Raw genomic sequence first — 17,691 nt, forward strand, 5'->3', positions numbered from 1 at the left:
ACCTTAGCCACTAGACCACCGCGGCGGGGCAACGGAATATTCAGTGGTCTATTCATAAACTAAACTTCAAGTAAAATTTCTTACACGATGTTCTTTCTTACATACGTCTTCTGCATGACCAAAAAATCAGATCAGCAGTTCTTTTTTTTCACTTCATTCCTAAATAGGCCCTGAAACACTTTCTCGAGTGACCATAAAAATGATTAACGAAAAAAAGACTATTGCCTCAGTAAATGAACGCCGAAAAACTTTAAAGAATTCAACCTGTACGAGGGAAGTTACAAAGATGTATTGCAAGCTACAACCAAATTCTCTCTTCCCAATTATTTATTTGTGGAATTTAACGTCCCAAAACCACAATATGATTATGAGAGACGCCGTAGTGGAAGGCCTAAGAAATTTAGACCACTTAGGTTTCGTTAACCTGCACTCAAATCTCAGCACACGGGCCTACAACATTTCCGCCTTCATTTTAAATGCAGCCGCCACAGCCAGAATTTGATCCCGCGATCTGCTGGTCAGCAGCCGAATACCTTAGCCACTAGACCACTGCGGCGTGGCACATTCTCTCTTCTTGTGTACCGACGAAAGCGCTGGGAGCTAAGCAGAGATGAGAGGCACCGGTAAAGAAAGTATGTCACGCGCACCTCCCGACCTCAAGCACATTTTTTTTTCAATGCGCGGCTTTTTCAATGCGGCCGCACGCGTGGGTGTGGACAAATCGAGGCCTCTCATGGCGGTTTTCGTAACTACCGAGCACTCCATGTTCAAATAAGCCAATGGCTGACTGATGGTAATCTACGAGTGATTTTCAAGCGTCTTCCATCATTTCAAGAAGGAAGAGAAAGCAGTATATACTTGACTTCCATAGTTTATTGTGATTTCCAGGCCGCGTGCGGCGCTATAGCATTTGACTAGCGTGTTTTTGGGAGCCTCTACCAACGATGGGAAGTCTTTCCTGACCATGCTAAAAAGGTCTCACAGTGCCCCTTTAATGTGGAACTTTTGAACATGAAAAGGCTAAAACTTTCTGCTTTTTTTCAGACTCAGAAGTTAAAGCAACTATTAGTTGATTTTACCTCTGAAGTACAGAAGTTTTAAATAGTGAATAAGAAGCAAACAGATGAGGATAAGCACTTAGTCTCTAATACCCTTTCAAACACCATATGTGGTGTATCTCATAATTATAGGAGGAAATTACTGAAGTTTATGAGAGCTTGTCTTTGAGTGAAGGTGGAATAGCTGACAGACAGCACGCCGCATGGTTATATGGCAATTTACAATAACCTGGTAACGCGTTGCAGTGTCACTGTTTCGTTTTCTTGGTATTTCTGACAAAGTAGAAAAATTTAGATTAGTTTGATCACGTTGAAAGAAGTATAGCTTTTCTGTATTACGAGCTAATATCAGTTAACCAAAGAAAGAGATTTAGTTGGGAAGTTACGCAAACTACAACTTCATTCTTTCAATCGTACAAGGCTATTCCTCTGATTTCCAGCTGTTTTGTGCCAATTCATCAGCACCATACTCTCAAACATCACACTGCTTTGTTTACACTAAACTTTGCACACGCTTCTGAACTCACCTATTCAGTTTATTCCTCAGGATCACAAGCAAAGCTCTGGAAGTGGACTCCGAGGTGAAGCCTATTCAGCTGGACGATCTCGAAGTGCTGGCCACGCTTGGCGTCGGAGGCTTTGGCCGCGTTGAACTGGTGAGGGCGAATACACATGCAGCCCACTTGGGCATGAATACGCCGATGAAAGCTGTCTAGCTTGTGTATTTGCTGAGGCCGGTTGAGTCTGGCGTTCCAGGCAGAATAGTTACCTTCATGAATATTGGGACTCAAGAAAGCAGCGCATTTCCACTTTGCCGTCTTAAAAGGGCCAGATGAAAACTTCTTCTATTTAGGTCAGATATTTCCAATTGCCTAGAATATCGTAAATTAGCGTTAGCAAACCTCACTGACTTATTTACGGGACGTTCAGTGTAAACCTTGACATGACGCACAATTTATACAGTCAGCTTCGTGGGTGAACTGGTGCCGATGTCTTATGTCGACTAATCAGACCGATCATACAACTATCTTCCTCTTGCTCATACGGAAGTTTGTTCGCTGAAGCTCCAGGTTGCCCTGAATGAAGAATTTCAAAAATATTCTCTTTATTAAAAGCTGTAATAATTAAACTTGATTCATAAGAACAGTTTCCTTGATTTCTATTGATGTACCAAATGGTCATTTAAATGGAGCGCCACATGCCATAATTTCGGTCTCAATGTGCCCTACACAAAGATTCTCTAAAAATTGTGAATTTTTAATGTACGACTTCCAGTGCGCAGTGGTCTCAAAATATTTTTATCTTGAAATCTAGTTTCTTTATGTAAGAATTGATTACTCCGATATTCATATACTTATAGCGCAGTATTAAAAGTGGGAAATAAGTAAAAAATGTTTCCAATATTTGTGACTTGGCAGAAAAAAGGAGCAAAACATATGAGCTTCCTGGTTTTTAAACGAACGCTTTTGTTTGATATGCAAACAAAGTATTGCATTGAAACTAGAAGTGATACTCCCTCGATAAACTTCCTGAAAATCATCTTGCACAAGTTTTCGTTTAAACGCAAAATTTTCTTTGCATAATAAGCAAAAGCGTTTCTATAATGTTTTTAAATCTCAATAAGTTTTCTGACAATCATTGGATAAAGACGTGCGTTCGGGCGTACTTGTGTCTAGGAATACTCTACATTTTTCAACTGTGAAAATTCTTGATGCTCATTGATCGAGCAAAATTGACGACGTCTTCCTTCAGGCTTGGAAACCACCGACCCAAAGAGACAGTGGACCCCTGCCATATGCCTAGTGATGGACCGAAGATGCTTGACCTCATTCTCTTTTTAGTTCCTTGTGATTCTACTACCCACTCATCAGTGGAAGAGATCAAACCGGAAGCCGACTTCACGACATTCACTATCAGCCTGTCGGGAAGCAGCCTTCCCAAGATGTCATCTGCAGAGGACTCGACACCAGCGCTGAATATTGACAAATAGTGTTTCTTAGTTTCGTATGCGCTTGCCTCTACATACAGCAACTTCAATTCACTCAAGGGGCAGTCGTTAACTGAATATTTTGATCGAGTTGCACTTGCTAAAGACACTAAAATTCGCCAATAATTGAAGAATTTGATCGAGTTGCACATGCACAAGTCAATGAAATCCGCATGAATGGCAGGATAAACATACTCTTAGTTAATGTTACAAACAAGGCCATTCTGTCCACCATTGTAGATGAGTGGCTATAGTGTTCTTCTGTTTACCCGAAGGTCAAGGTTTGATCCTCGCCGCGGCGGTCACATCTTGGTCGGGGTGAAATTCTTGAGGGTCGTGTGCTTTGCGTCATCAGCGCACATTAAAGAAGAAAGATGGTCAAAATCTCGGGAGCCCTCTACTACGGCTTCTCTCAAAATCACGCTGTGGTTTTCAGACATAAACCCTAGAAAAACGTATTCGAGAGTATAAAGGCCATCACCTGGCTAGGAAGTATCCAGTGTGCTCGTTGCTTGCTCACGGGAAAGGAACAATGACTGACGTGCTAAAGTTACGCAGACATTGATATTACAGACGCTCACCCCCGGAGATTTGTAACATTAACAGTCAGAAGCGCGGTGATTCACTGCTTCGGGCAGTCAGCTAGCATTTGATTCTGACACTCTGCCGTTCGGGTCAAAGTTGCATACGTGAAACATCCTGCGCGCCCTTACCTGACAAAATAATTGTATTGTCACATGTGCCGCAAGCTGGGGCATGTAAGAGGAGCGGGCCAGAATTAGGTGACTCATAAGGATGAAAACTGCGATTCCGCTGCTTCTTTGACATGCCCTGACTGATCTGGTCACATGAAGCGGCTTTGAAGGATGGCCTGATAAAAAAACACGCATTCGCGTCGGGCAAAAGATGATGGACGACTCGGTGCACTCACACAGAATGATGTGAGAGACGCCATTTGAAACACAGGCGCCAGTGGGACCGCAGCCCCCATAGAGCTGATGCTTGCCCCACAGCAGAAGATGAAATATTATGCACGCATCAGGAGGCCACAATACACTCATCTTGAGTGCACCACATTCCAGAGGTGCACACAGGTCAGTTCAAGCGTTGCACAAAAATGCTTCAGATGTTGAGCGGCTTTCGCTACCGTTCCGAGCAATAACAATGACCATATAATGGGCTATAACTGCAAACATGGCGGAAAATTATTAGGAAAACTCAGAGGAGACCGACACTATAATGAAGACCCAGCCAAAGTCTTTTCGCATCATTGTTCGCGAGCTACAAAAGCTAGGCACGAAAGCAGCAATGCAGATTTTCAACGCGCTGAAATTGCTCCTGGTAGCATTTCCGTAGAACAATATGACGAATCTATTTGAAGTCCGCGTGGCGCTTCTGCTGTAATGCAGTCAATTCAAAAAAGTTTGCAGAGGCGCTTGTCTGATTTTCGGCAAAAGATGTTTTATATCAGTTTCCGGTGGCTGCTGTATAAGGGCGCCAAACATGTTATTGTTATAGTGGGAATTCCGAATGCGTGGCGCGATGGTCTCACGATGACCAAAATAAAAGCAGATTATTTTTTTGTAAACGTCGAGATGCAATGCACATACGTGAAGATTGACGTGACTTTTCATGCTGTAAAAATATATCTGCGTAATCTTAAGTAAAAGCGACGTTCAATATCTATCATGAATAGATATATCTCTCCCAGAAGGCACCTGTATTGTTTCAACACTTGGCGGTGCTCTATGCTTGCCCATGACCTTACGTTTTTATTTGAAGTTTTAATGCACATCATCGTCTGCGGTGCTCTGCTTCAGTGAAAATGAGAAGTAAGAAGTTTGCTGATTTCGCACTAAGTCAGGGCCAGCGTTCATCAAAGATAGATCACCTATTTTCCTTTTTGCCGCATAACTAGCAGCTGTTTTAATGTTTGTTTTGCAACTAGGAGTCTCTTTTCTACCACTTGCTGGTGTGTATAAAAAAAATTGATGATGATTGATATGTGTGGTTTAACATCCCAAAACCACCATATGATTATGAAAGACGATGTAGTGGAGCACTGCAGAAATTTTGACCACGAGGGGTTTTTGAACGCGTGCCAAAATCTGAACACATGGGCCTACAGCATTTTCGCCTACATCGAAAATGCAGCCGCTGCTGCCGGGATTTCTTCCCTCGACCAGCGGGTCAGCAGCCCAGTACTCTAGCCACTAGGCCACCACGGCGGGGCTCTATCTCTTCTATTGAAACAGCAGGTGTAATTACAAATGTTCAGCTCCTCGAAATTGCAATTCAAGAAAATGCATGGTTACGAAATTGTTTATTTTCCATTGCTCGCTATCGAGTGTGCGAAGATGCCCATCAAGGTCTTTCCAAAAATGCACGCTCTGTAGAAAAACTAAAAAGAAACAAAAGAAATTGTAAATGATTCTGAATTGATCTAACGGGCACAATATTCATAGGTTCAAATCACCGTAACGGGTGAGAAGAAGGTGCAACGAAAGAGATGGGAGATAGAACACTCGAACCGGTGTGGGCTCTTATTTATGGAGGAGGACGACACGATTGCAAGTGTGACGATGATCGACAGGAGGTGCAGAGATAAAACATGCGCATGCTAAGCAGGCGAGGAACGCTGGTCAGAGCGACAAAGTATGAGCAGTATTGATTTTTAATAGATTCTAACATGGTTATGTCTTATTGTGGCAAGGTCGCCAAACAAAAATGCGTATTTGAGTCTTTATTAACTCTTATGAGCTCTCAGTCAGCGTTTTTTCGCTGAGTTGTTCTACGTGCGTTAGAGGCACAAAAGTTTTCGAAGAGTTTATTGCACATTGTTATGACGTGCATGTGCCAGTTGAAATTTGCTGTGAAATTTACTCTAATGTATTTAAACTACATACCACTTACAGAATTGTACTATCATTAGTATATGTGAAACGAAGAGGTTACTTCTCATTTAAAAAAGTTGTTACTACAGTGCTTTTTTTGGTTGGCCATATTTCACTCCCGATGCGAAACGACGTAAAAAATAACACTCTTCCGCCCACCCAGATCTTGAGTAATACAGGCAGTTCCACAGATAACGCCGTAGTATGCATCTATTCTAAGTTGAATTTGATTATCACCGATAACTTTTCTTCCTATTTATATAAATATTAAACAAAAGCGAACAGAGAACCACGCCTTCAGGGCTCTTCCGGATGTGATATGTACCTCAGGTGACTTCGCGTGGTTAAACGCAGCAAATTATGAGCGCGACAGCTAGAATCGGCTATCAAGTCAACCAGCTCGTTGAAGCTATAAAAATTTGAAAAGGCTGAAAGTTTAGCTCGACAAACCATGCAAAAGACTTTAAAAATGGGAATAAATATGACATCACATGTATTCGGTCGTTAAGAGAAGAAACAATGCTGCGTGTAAATTGAAGTAACAGTGTAACAGTAGAATAGCTAGCATAAAAGCCGTGCTGTGATCGTGAACGTATATTATGCCTTTGGGCATTCTACAACGCATTTCTTAATGATATGCTCCAAACTTTTTAAGCTGGTAGAAGGAAAAACCTACTTCTACTTTGGTAGTATTTGTTAGTTTCTGGTGTTAAAAACAGTCACTACGTTTGATAATTCTACACTCCGGATACTGTTGCAGAGATGATTGTTTTTTTTTTTCATTTTCTTGTAAGATTGTCCGCAAAACATTCCGAATACACTTTAGGAACATATTCGAAATACTATCTGAGCCAGATTGCTTCAAAACTTTCAGATTTAATATTTCGTTATGTACTCCAGAGGAGCATAATTCAAGATTGGAAAGAGCTGGTAAACTTTTGTGCATGTGGGAAATCGAAGAGTGCTGCCGTTACCGGTATAAAAACAGGTTTGAAGTAATTATTAAAGGCATTTGCTATATCTTGAGGACATGAAGAAGGCTGGTCATCAAGACTCAAGATGAGTGCATGGACGATGCAGGACCAATCGAGCTTTAGAACCTACATGTTTTTTTTTTTCATGGGGGTCTTGGGTTCTGTTTAATATGTATTTGACATACATAATTTGATAAGCACTCACGCACAATGTCGCATCACCCAAAAAGGAGCGCATCTACGTTGCGAAATTCGCTACAGCATTCAAACTCCTCAAAAGATAGGGCTTAAGTGATCAGTACGGAACTGTCATCAACCTTAAGAAAGTTCAAAACAGTTTCGACCACATACAATTGAGGAGAACACGGTGTGTTTGAGGCGACATTAACAGTTTTATGGTCACAAAACTTTTTGACGACTTAACAATTTACACCGTGCCATAGGAACATGCTGCCCCGTAAGAAACTTAGGCTGCAGCGAACTGTTTTTTATCTGATATCAGCCAACCTCAAAACGCCGGCGTATGAGATTACGGCCATCGCGGGAAAAGGGCAGTGTTAGTGCAGTAATCACATAGCAGGTAGAAGAGTACATGAGGCGTTCGCTGATGTTTGCTGAAATAGTGAGTGTGCAAGCACTCGCAATCGCGATTTATATACTAAACGTTCACAGTTGCGGACTTCTCATTAAAATATCTAAATTAGTAATTTTAACTTACTCTGCATTTAACTTCACTTCTTCCCCAGGTACTTCCTTATTTTTAGAAGGTTTTTTTTCTCTTTCCCTATATTAATATATTTGTTCTACCACTTGAGTTCATGTTTATATGTTTCGTCGACTTCAGTGCACAATCACAAATGCACTTTAGCAGGTGATTCCTGTACTACAAATTTCTTCTATCGTTTCTATTCTTGGTAATAAGTTTAAAGAAAACAAAGTGATAAGCGGACTAAAAATGTGAGAAAACAATTTAACGCCGAAAAGTGAAATGACAAGCTCCCTACGAAATGAGCGACTAGCGTAAAAATATATCGGGTTTCGAAGCGCGATGAGGTGTCGCACGAGTCTGCACCACTCGGCCTTCTGGTAGCCCTCGTGTGCCCAATTAAAACACATAAAATGTAAATTTGAACCCTTTGCGCCATCACCGCCACATCCGTCGTCAGCCCTGAAGTTAATATTGCGCAGCATTTTAAGTAACGAGGACGTGAATGAGGCGGCCGGGTCAAACAAAATACCACAGTAACAAAAAATACGGTCCGTTAAGCTCCCTAAAAGGCGTGCCAAGCATCAATATATCAGCCGTTCTGATGGGAGGGCGTGTATTCACAAATACTGCGTATTCAACGTGGCTCTAGCAACGTAAAAATATCTGCTGCACAGGCAACCACGTGGCTATGTGTTTAACGGGTATAACAACGTGAAAACATCTGTTGCAGAGGGAGTGAAAAAACATCTGTGCTCTCGCTACTCTGTGCAAACAGTCTTATAGCTTATATTTTGCTGATCACACCGTGAGCTAAAACAGTTATCCGATAGCGAGCAAAGAAAGAATAACAATATTACCGCGTTCACCGAGCAAAGCCAGAAGTTATTAACAACAGCCCGCGTGTTTGCACACTCTCTACACCGCCTTTCAAATTAATGTTCGCTCGACATTTCGCAGAGGGAGCTGGGAAGCAGTACAAAACAATTGTGCGGGGTTTGGGTTGTGTCGTCCTTTTCTCACTAGCAATTCCCGTGACGGCATAATTTTTACCGATGGCAGTCATCTCCTTTTCTTCAATATTCACAGCAGTCTTAGCGAATACAACCCTTTTACGTATATGATATGGTCCTGTGCGGGGCAAAGAATGTTGCCTGATGCCATGCTTGGTTGGTAAGTGATGTCAGCAAGTGTTAATGTTATGACACTCCATGAAATTCCACAGTATGTTGTTACAAACGCACTACGCTCGAAGGTTAGCACGTTATTCTTGCGACATTAAAAGATAACTGCAGGCATTAGCTTCAGTGACGACGTACATACAGTACATGTACGAATTTCTTTTGGCCTTGGAAATGCAATACAACATACGCTTTTCCTCATATCCGCCATCTTCGTGTGTGAACAAATTATCAAGGGCAATGTTTACCATAACCACTATGCTCCTTTGCGGCTTCGAGTTTCCAGATATCGTTTTAAATAACAGGCCCCCTTCATGAACTCGATCAGCACAATTAGCTAAGGAACTCTCAGATGTGTGTTCCGTAAATGCAATTTATACTAATCCTAAGGCAACATTCACGCTGTGGCAAAGTTGCATTCAATATTCCTATAGCTCTGTATGACTGGGTGGAATTTTAAGGACATGCAAACAGCTTGTGGGTGTCGTGCGATGCAGCACAATCCACGAAAAAGCCTCGTCACATAATGTGCAGGATTAAGAAGGCCCCGACAAAGAAAATTATTCCTAAACTGTCTTTCCTTCTATACGAGACTCTGGTCATACCGTGAAGACTTTGGCCTTCGAACGACGCGTATGCTGTGTGAGAACCTCGTTGTTACACCGAACAAAGTCTCCACTTTGTTTTACAAGTACAATACAAACTTGCGGACAGGGAATCTATTCAAACACAATTGAAAATGGCTACCTGTCCACCACCTTATCAGCTGTTATTCTTAGTTGCTGAGAAACTAAATTTATTTCAGTATAACTTTTGTTAAATAGTATAATAACGCGTCAAGGCATGTGTTTGCAAAGTGAAATTCTCAAGAACTAAAGCAAAACACAAAAAAGGTGACCAGAAATAGGCACTGTCCATCCCGTCCTCTCGCTGTTCTTTTATACTTGAAGTATGAACAAGCAAGCATCAACACGCTTTTTCAGTTCACGTCTTCTTGCGTTAAGACATTGTTAGGCAAACTTGTCTTCAATGAGGGCACGTTTTAATAATTCCTTTCTGCAAGCTACCACCAGAGTTGCAAGCTAGTGCATGATATGCCATCGGACGTAAAACATACACATATACAGGCGGAACCTTCAGCCTCCGGTTCATTTCTGTCAGCTCAGCCCAACTAAACGCTGTGAAGTTGTGCGTGCTTATCAAATCATGACAACGGGTGTAGTATACTGAATTCCGCCAGAGCAGGCATGAAATGTTAGTCATTCTCTTATTCGAATTCCAAACAAGAGCACATTATATGGCGCGGAGTTGTCAAAAGGTATCTCGGGTCGTGATTAACACATAACATCTGCGACACCTATTTCTCTGCCCTCCCCGTCACGTGCTGTAAAGAAAATTAACCTATAGCCCTCACGTCGCCATCAGAAACAGCCAGCAATCGCTGCCCCAGATGCACTACTCAAACAGGGCACGTTCGAGAGCACCAGCCCCACCGCGGTGGTCTAGTGGCTAAGGTACTCGGCTGCTGACCCGCAGGGCGCGGGTTCGAATCCCGGCTGCGGCGGCTGCATTTCCGATGGAGGCGGAAATGTTGTAGGCCCGTGTGCTCAGGTTTGGGTGCACGTTAAAGAACCCCAGGTGGTCTAAATTTCCGGAGCCCTCCACTACGGCGTCTCTCATAATCATGTAGTGGTTTTGGGACGTTAAACCCCACATATCAATCAATCAAATCGAGAGCACCACAAAAGCCGCGCGCAGGTGAACATGCCATGTATTAATTTGAATACATCCGTGGCTTTTATGAAGACGGAGGTACAAATTTATTGCATACAAGAAGAGAAATCAGCCCCGCATCTGTATGTTACACTGCAAATGTCGTCAAAAGGCGTCTGGAGAGAGTGAACAAAACGTTTATTTGATGTTCAGCGCAAGCAAATTGGTGAAAGGTATTCTGAAGGCGCTGCGTCAGTGTACCTCATGCGTACAGCGGAGGCGAACGAGCGCATCGAGCATGTCGGAAGGAAAAATTGGAATCGAGTCACGTCATACGTGAAACATGAGCGCTATCTAGCAGTTATCTTGGAAAACGAAGCACGCGTCGTGCGCGCCTGTCTTGGGGGCGATGAGATGTAGAACGTAAGGCGACGGATAGGTGCCGCTACCATGTGGTCTTAGCAAAGCGTTGGAAACCCTTGCCTTATCGTACCAGCGTTGCATTAACATCGCAGCGCGATAACCGCTATCGTCCTTAGAATGAATTATGTATGCCTTTTCTAGTATAAAAGCACACATACAGAACATTGACGTGTTGTTATGGTGCCTCAGATATGCGCAATTATTGCTGTTTAATTGACAATTGCACAAGTGTGAACGCTAAAGCTTGTGCAATATTGGGGGGCGCTGCGGATGGAGTCCACCGTTTAGGGTATCATTTGGTGTCGTTGGGGGTACTGTTAAGGGCGGACAAACAGACAAACAGACAGATCAAGATTTTCGTGTTGAAGTTTCCCAAGAAAGATTATCGTCTTTAAAAACGAAATGAGCCGAATTAGACACTTATCCAAATTTCTCACAAATTGCGTACTAGGGGCCTTCTTTCAAAAATCCTGCTTTTTTAGCTGCATTAGCATGGTGAATTGTTCCTGTAATTAAGCAAAGTTCTACAAGTAGCGAGCAACCCTAGTTTGGTCATATCATCCTGCACTGCTTCGAAATATTTTTTTAAAACATTGAAGTGTGTCGTACCGGTTTTCTGGGTGCGGTGCTGGGCGGCTGACCCAAAATTTCAGGTTTCGATTGCGACCTTGGTAGCGTTTTGATCTAGCTCAAATTCTAGAAACCCATGTACTGTGCATTGTCAGGGTACGGTAAGGAACACCATATAAAGGAACACCATTGTAACGGGCACTGAATCATGATTAGACAACTCTGTGTGTAATGTGGAAATCTTTCCGCCAGGTTTTGCTGTCTATTGGAAAGATAGTCGTGAGCATCGCGGGGGAGTGTTTCTCTTAATATCAAATACATTCCCAAGCACTGAACTTTTTTTCCAAAAAGACTAGGAATCTGTCTGGTGCCTCGTGAATTTACCCAAGGGAAACAATGTCGCGTTCAGGATAATCTATCGCCCACCGGGCAGAGGCGAGTCGTTAAGTTTGCTGTCTGCTGTGCTGTCTGTTATGCCTTAAAGCATATTTTTTGGGGGAGATTTGAACTTGCCGAATTTAAAATGGATTGCTGGATGTGGTACTAGTGACAGTTCTCGTATCTACTCGGAGTTTGAAGAACTGCTCGGATTCTATGACATACAACAGTACGTGCTGGCACCTACATGAGAAAACTCAATCTTAGACTTGGTGCTTTGCAACAATCTAAAGCATTTCCGATGGAGGCGGAAATGTTGTAGGCCCGTGTGCTCAGATTTGGGTGCACGGTAAAGAACTCCAGGTGGTCGAAATTTCCGCAGCCCTCCACTACGGTGTCTCTCATAATCATATGGTGGTTTTGGGACGTCAAACCCCACATATCAATCAATCAATCAACAAACCAAACTTAGTGTCAGGGATTACCGTGTGCCCAGGTATTAGCGACCACAGGGCCGTTGTCGCCGTGCTTAGCGTACAGCGTGTATGGACATCCCAGACCAGAAAGGAGATTTTGTTGCTATTAGTGCTGAACTAGAGAATTTCTTTCCTACTTTCTAGCATATGTCAAAAGCACGTTGTCCGTTAGCTCTGTCGTCAACATTCCGCGACCAAATACTCAGATTGGTCAAAAGTCATGTTCCATGTAGGTACTTGCGTAAAAAGAAAACGCATAAATCTTGGTTTAACGCAGAAACACGTAAACTTGTCTGGAAAGGTAGACGCGCGTATAAAATATTTTCTGCTCATTCTAGTTTGGTAAACCACAAGCGCCTAGAATAAATAAATACTATATTAAAAGTAACAAATACATCTGCAAAAAATTATTTGTTTGTTAAATTAGGTATATACCTAAAACAAAACCCGAAGATATTTTGGAAGTATGTAAAGCAGAACCGAAAAGAAGATACATCTATACCAGCCTTCACTGTCGACGGCAAAGCCGTGACATCAGACTACCAGAGGGCGGAATGTTTCAATCAATATTTTCAATCAGTTTTTTCGCATGAAACGGCCGAGCAGGCATTTCTTCTGAACAATGCCGCCCAGAGCAATATGATGCCAGACATTCAAATTGATGTAGGTGGCGTAAACTTATTATTACGTCACTTAGATGCAACAAAAGCCATTGGAGCTGACGGACTGTCCCAAGTAATTTTCAAAGAGTGTCATGACATTGTTGCTCTCTGTTTAAGTATAATCTATGAACTTTCCCTCGAAACTGGTCTTATTCCCCAAGATTGGAAGACATCAAACGTTACAACCGCTTTCAAATCTGGAGATAAAAACCTCAGAGAAAATTACAGACCAATCTCATTAACGTCGGTATGTTGCAAAATATTTGAACACATTTTACATACCAATATATTTAAATTCCTTGATTTAGACGTTTTCTTTAATCCCTCCCAGCACGGTTTTCGAAAAGGTTATTCCTGTAACACACAACTAATATAATTTCAGCATTTCGTATCCAAATCTAGTGATAACAATAGTCGTGTAGACGTGGTTTTCATAGATTTCAAAAAATCATTTGACACTGTGTCCCATAAGCTCTTAGATTTGAAGCTTGTTTCATTGGGCATAAATAAAAACATTCAAACGTGGATACGTAATTATTTGAATGGTAGAACTCAGGATGTTGTTTTAAATAATGTCAAATATTCGTCCATAGCAGTAACTTCAGACGTTCCCCAAGGGATCGTTTTAGGACTCTTACTCTTCCTAATCTACATAAACAACAATGTTGAAAACATAACGTCACCCATAAAATTATTTGCTGACGACTGCGTCATATACAGAGAAATCAAGACTGAATCTGATACTCAATTGTGCAAGCCGACGTAGATCACGAAGCGCACTGGTGTAAAAAATAGAAAATGAATTTAAGCATTAAAAAGAGTTTCAGTGTGAGCTTCTCAAGGGAAATATCCAAATCATTTCATCAGTGTAACATCAATGGCGTACTCATTAACACACACTGCGATTATAAGTATCTTCGTGTTCATTTTACTCAATCATTTACATGGAACAAACACATTGACACTGACATAGCAAAAGCTAGTGGGATGCTATACTTTATTCGAAAGAATTTCAAACAGGTGACGCGCGAAATCCAGGAAACTTTATATTTCTTGCAGTTCAGGTCTGTACTTGATTATGTATGCGTAGTATGGGACTCCCTCCACCAAGACTATCTTATAAATAAAATAGAAAAACTTTAGAATCAAGTGGCAAGATTTGTTTTAAATAACTATAGCCCCTAAGCCAGCGTTTCACAAATGAAGGTCACTTTGGGATGGTATCTTCTACGTGTACGTAGACAGAAACTATGGCTTAAACTGTTGCAATATATATATTACTTTATATAGGAATCAATCCCCATAGCTACCTTGTTCAACCCCTCTGCACATCCATTCGCTGTGACAATATCAAAAAGATATCTACCTTCAAATGTAGATCCAATACTTTTCTACTCATTCTTTCCAAAAACAATAAGAGAGTGGAACAGCTTAAGTGACAAAATGGTTAGTATAACAAATAATAATTAATTTTTTCTATGCTGCGAAATTCTTCTTGCATTTTGTATGTTCTGTGTGTGTGAAAATGTATTTGTGATCTATTATTATGTTCTGATAATTAAATTTGACAGTGTTTTTGTGTGCATTTACGTATTTTGCTACAAATTTATTTGTACGGATTGTTTTTTTGTCCCCCCCCCCCCTACGTATTGCCTATATGGCGATGTAGGTAGCCTTTAAAAAATGAAATAAATAAACAAGTAAATATAGTCAAAATTTATGGAGCCTTCCGCTACAGCATACCTCAATCGTGGTTGTGGGCCTTACAACACCCGATACCATTATTAGAGGAAAGTTCAGACGTCAAGTTGCACGACTGCGGTGAAATAACTTTTATGAGAAGTTCAAAAAGTTATAATTATAACCACGTTTTTGAAATACCAGGAAATAAAAAAATATTTGCGTGTGAAGCACCATCATATGTGGAGACGCGCTACCTACATTTGCGATATTCTAGATGCTTCTTTGCCCCAACTTAGTGTTGTTATATTTTTCAAGTGAGAGCGCTAACAATTAAACTGTGCTTGACGCAACAGTAAGATGCTATAGAAGCTTCTCTCAACCTCTTGCATTTGCGCCTATATCACGTAGCTTTCATGCTACGAAAAAACTTCGCGGCTATAGACAATGGCACTCGCGAAGCACGGAGTGGCAGCTATATAGAAGCTGAATCAGTAAATGCAATGAGTATTGGTGGTGCTGGCGCCATCTATACTTGTGAAGAGAAATCATGCGACTTGCGTTCCATCGCTTCACCGTTGGCCGGCGCAGGGAGTCGGGTACTTCGGTGAGTCTGAATACGGGCTCGCAACTCCTGCTTCTTCAGCTATAGCATTGCGCGCCCTACAACGAAGCGAAATTTTTCGCTTTCGGTGTCTCTCGGGATTCGCGTTTCCGAAGAAATGATTTCTTGGTGTTGAAATCAGAGAAAAGACAAATACACGTTTTGATGGCATGTACTTTAGAGTGTTTCTTATTATTAAAGGAATTTTAAAGGAATTATTAAAGAATATATATATATATATATATATATATATATATATATATATATATATATATATATATATATATATATATATATATATATCTGATTGTTTGATGATTTATATATTTTATATATATATATATATATATATATATATATATATATATATATATATATATATATCTGATTGTTTTGATGATTTTCAAACATGGTGCGATAAATGGGAGATGAAAATAAATTATTCTAAGACAACATATACGCATATAACTACCAAAAAACACGTTTTACCATTTACGTACAGCATTGGACCTAATTATTTACCGCAGGTGTGTGCATTTAAATATTTGGGAGTGCATATTACGAATGATTTGAAATGGCGTGCCTATGTCTAGAATGTATGCTGTGCCTCTTACAGAAAACTGCGTTTCTTGCGTGCTAAATTACCGAGTGCTACGAAAGACGTCAAGCTGCTTGCATATAAAACATTTGTGCGCCCTGTTTTAGAATATGCTTGTGCTGCCTGGAGCACCCACCAAAAGGATTTAATAGGTAAACTAGAACGAATTCAGAGACTTTCCGCGCGATTTATATGTTCGAAGTATATAAGGACTGATTCGGTTACCGAGATGTTAAAATTAAGTGGTTTGGAATCTCTAGGAATTAGACGACAAAAGCAGCGCCTAAAAGTATTTTTTCAGATATTGCATGGTCAAATAAAAATAGATAGAACAATTTACGTACACCCCCCGCATAAGCTCAGCAGCCGGATCAATCATGACGCGGCAGTTCGCCCCTTCGGTGCTCGCACGGACGTCTTTCGCAAATCTTTTTTCCCTGATGTTATAGAAGCGTCGAACAAATTGCCACGACATATTGTTGAAAATTCTGACGCTAAAAAAATGGAATGTGCTCTTGATGTTTACTTTGCCGAGCAATGAATATGCTATTGTGTTATTGTTCAATGTTGCTGAAAATATCAATGTCTGTATTTACTTTCCATATCCTATGCTTCCCTCTCTGTAATGACCCTCAAGTGAGGGTTGGCAGTATAAATAAATAAAAAAATATATTAATATATATATATATATATATATAAATATATATATATCACAAACAATGCACACTAAGATGGTGCTAGTTCTATAGACAGAGAGACGGACGGGTGGACGCTTCACCCCACTCATACTCATTCACTCTGTTTATAAGCTCTAACTTTTTTTACATTCTTCATGTGATTTAATTAGACTTGCTGCGTTTGTGTATATGTTTGTAATTTCATATATTCAATTGATTTTTTAGTAGATTATGACGTTTTTTTTTAAATATCAACCATTTCATAGGCACATTTGGGAGCATATGTTTTTTTTTACCTGATACAGTTACGAACTTAAGTAGCATATCCCGTTATTCTTAAATGAGAACTCTGTGTTGTTAAAAAAGAATAAGTGTTCTGAGCCCCTCTGAACTAGTGTATTTGTGCGTTAAATATGAATTGATGAGTGAATTATTAGCTCAATGCAGTCACAAATGTGCATTGTACCGTAACTCTTGTTGAAACAGGTTCAGAACATCCATTCTTTTTTCACTACATGCCGTGAGTACGAGGCTTTGTGACGTGTTGATTTACCCCTTTACTATCCTAAAAAAGTATTGTCCTCAGAATGTTTATAACATGTTTGATATTTTTAAACTGCGTGTTCAATAACAATAATAAATATGGCTTTGGAATCAGCGCACAAATACGCGTAAACACTAGGGAGTTCGTTAAACTTGATTCAGAATTTTTAACCCTCCTCCCCTGCTCACTGATACTGATGTAAAGACATAGATAATGGTTTCCGAACCGCCAATGAGAGTGTTTCTTCTGGCTTTTGGTAAAGCCTGCAGATTGACATGCGCTGGCATAGCACATAGTTAGAGGCGAGAAGAAAAGTAACCAGAAAATTACAATGTACTGAATTGCCGGCGAACTTATGAAAGCAATGAATTGCGTTGTGCTCACATCCTTAGCACACCCAAATGAATAGTGCTATGTAACGTTCAGAAGGTCACGGTTACCATCCCGACTGATATGCTTTGAATCCTATAAATCCAACCAATCTTCTTTTTTCTTAGAACATCCAAATTGTGTTAGTGTTCTTTTTTGTTTCTTTTAATGCTTGTCGTCAGTTAATCACAAAGACT

At 40.7% G+C, this 17,691-nt stretch overlaps 1 protein-coding gene across 1 annotated transcript in view; it reads left to right on the plus strand.

The window, feature by feature from the left end:
• Positions 1–17,691, plus strand: part of LOC119161732 (cGMP-dependent protein kinase, isozyme 1) — a 315,895-nt gene that overhangs the window by 230,131 nt on the left and 68,073 nt on the right. The window contains exon 10 of the mRNA XM_075880279.1: positions 1,606–1,714. Within this exon, the coding sequence (XP_075736394.1) occupies positions 1,606–1,714 (109 nt within the window). The remainder of the gene's footprint in view (positions 1–1,605; positions 1,715–17,691) is intronic.

This window comes from Rhipicephalus microplus, chromosome X, assembly GCF_043290135.1.
Source record: "Rhipicephalus microplus isolate Deutch F79 chromosome X, USDA_Rmic, whole genome shotgun sequence".
NCBI lineage: Eukaryota > Metazoa > Arthropoda > Arachnida > Ixodida > Ixodidae > Rhipicephalus > Rhipicephalus microplus.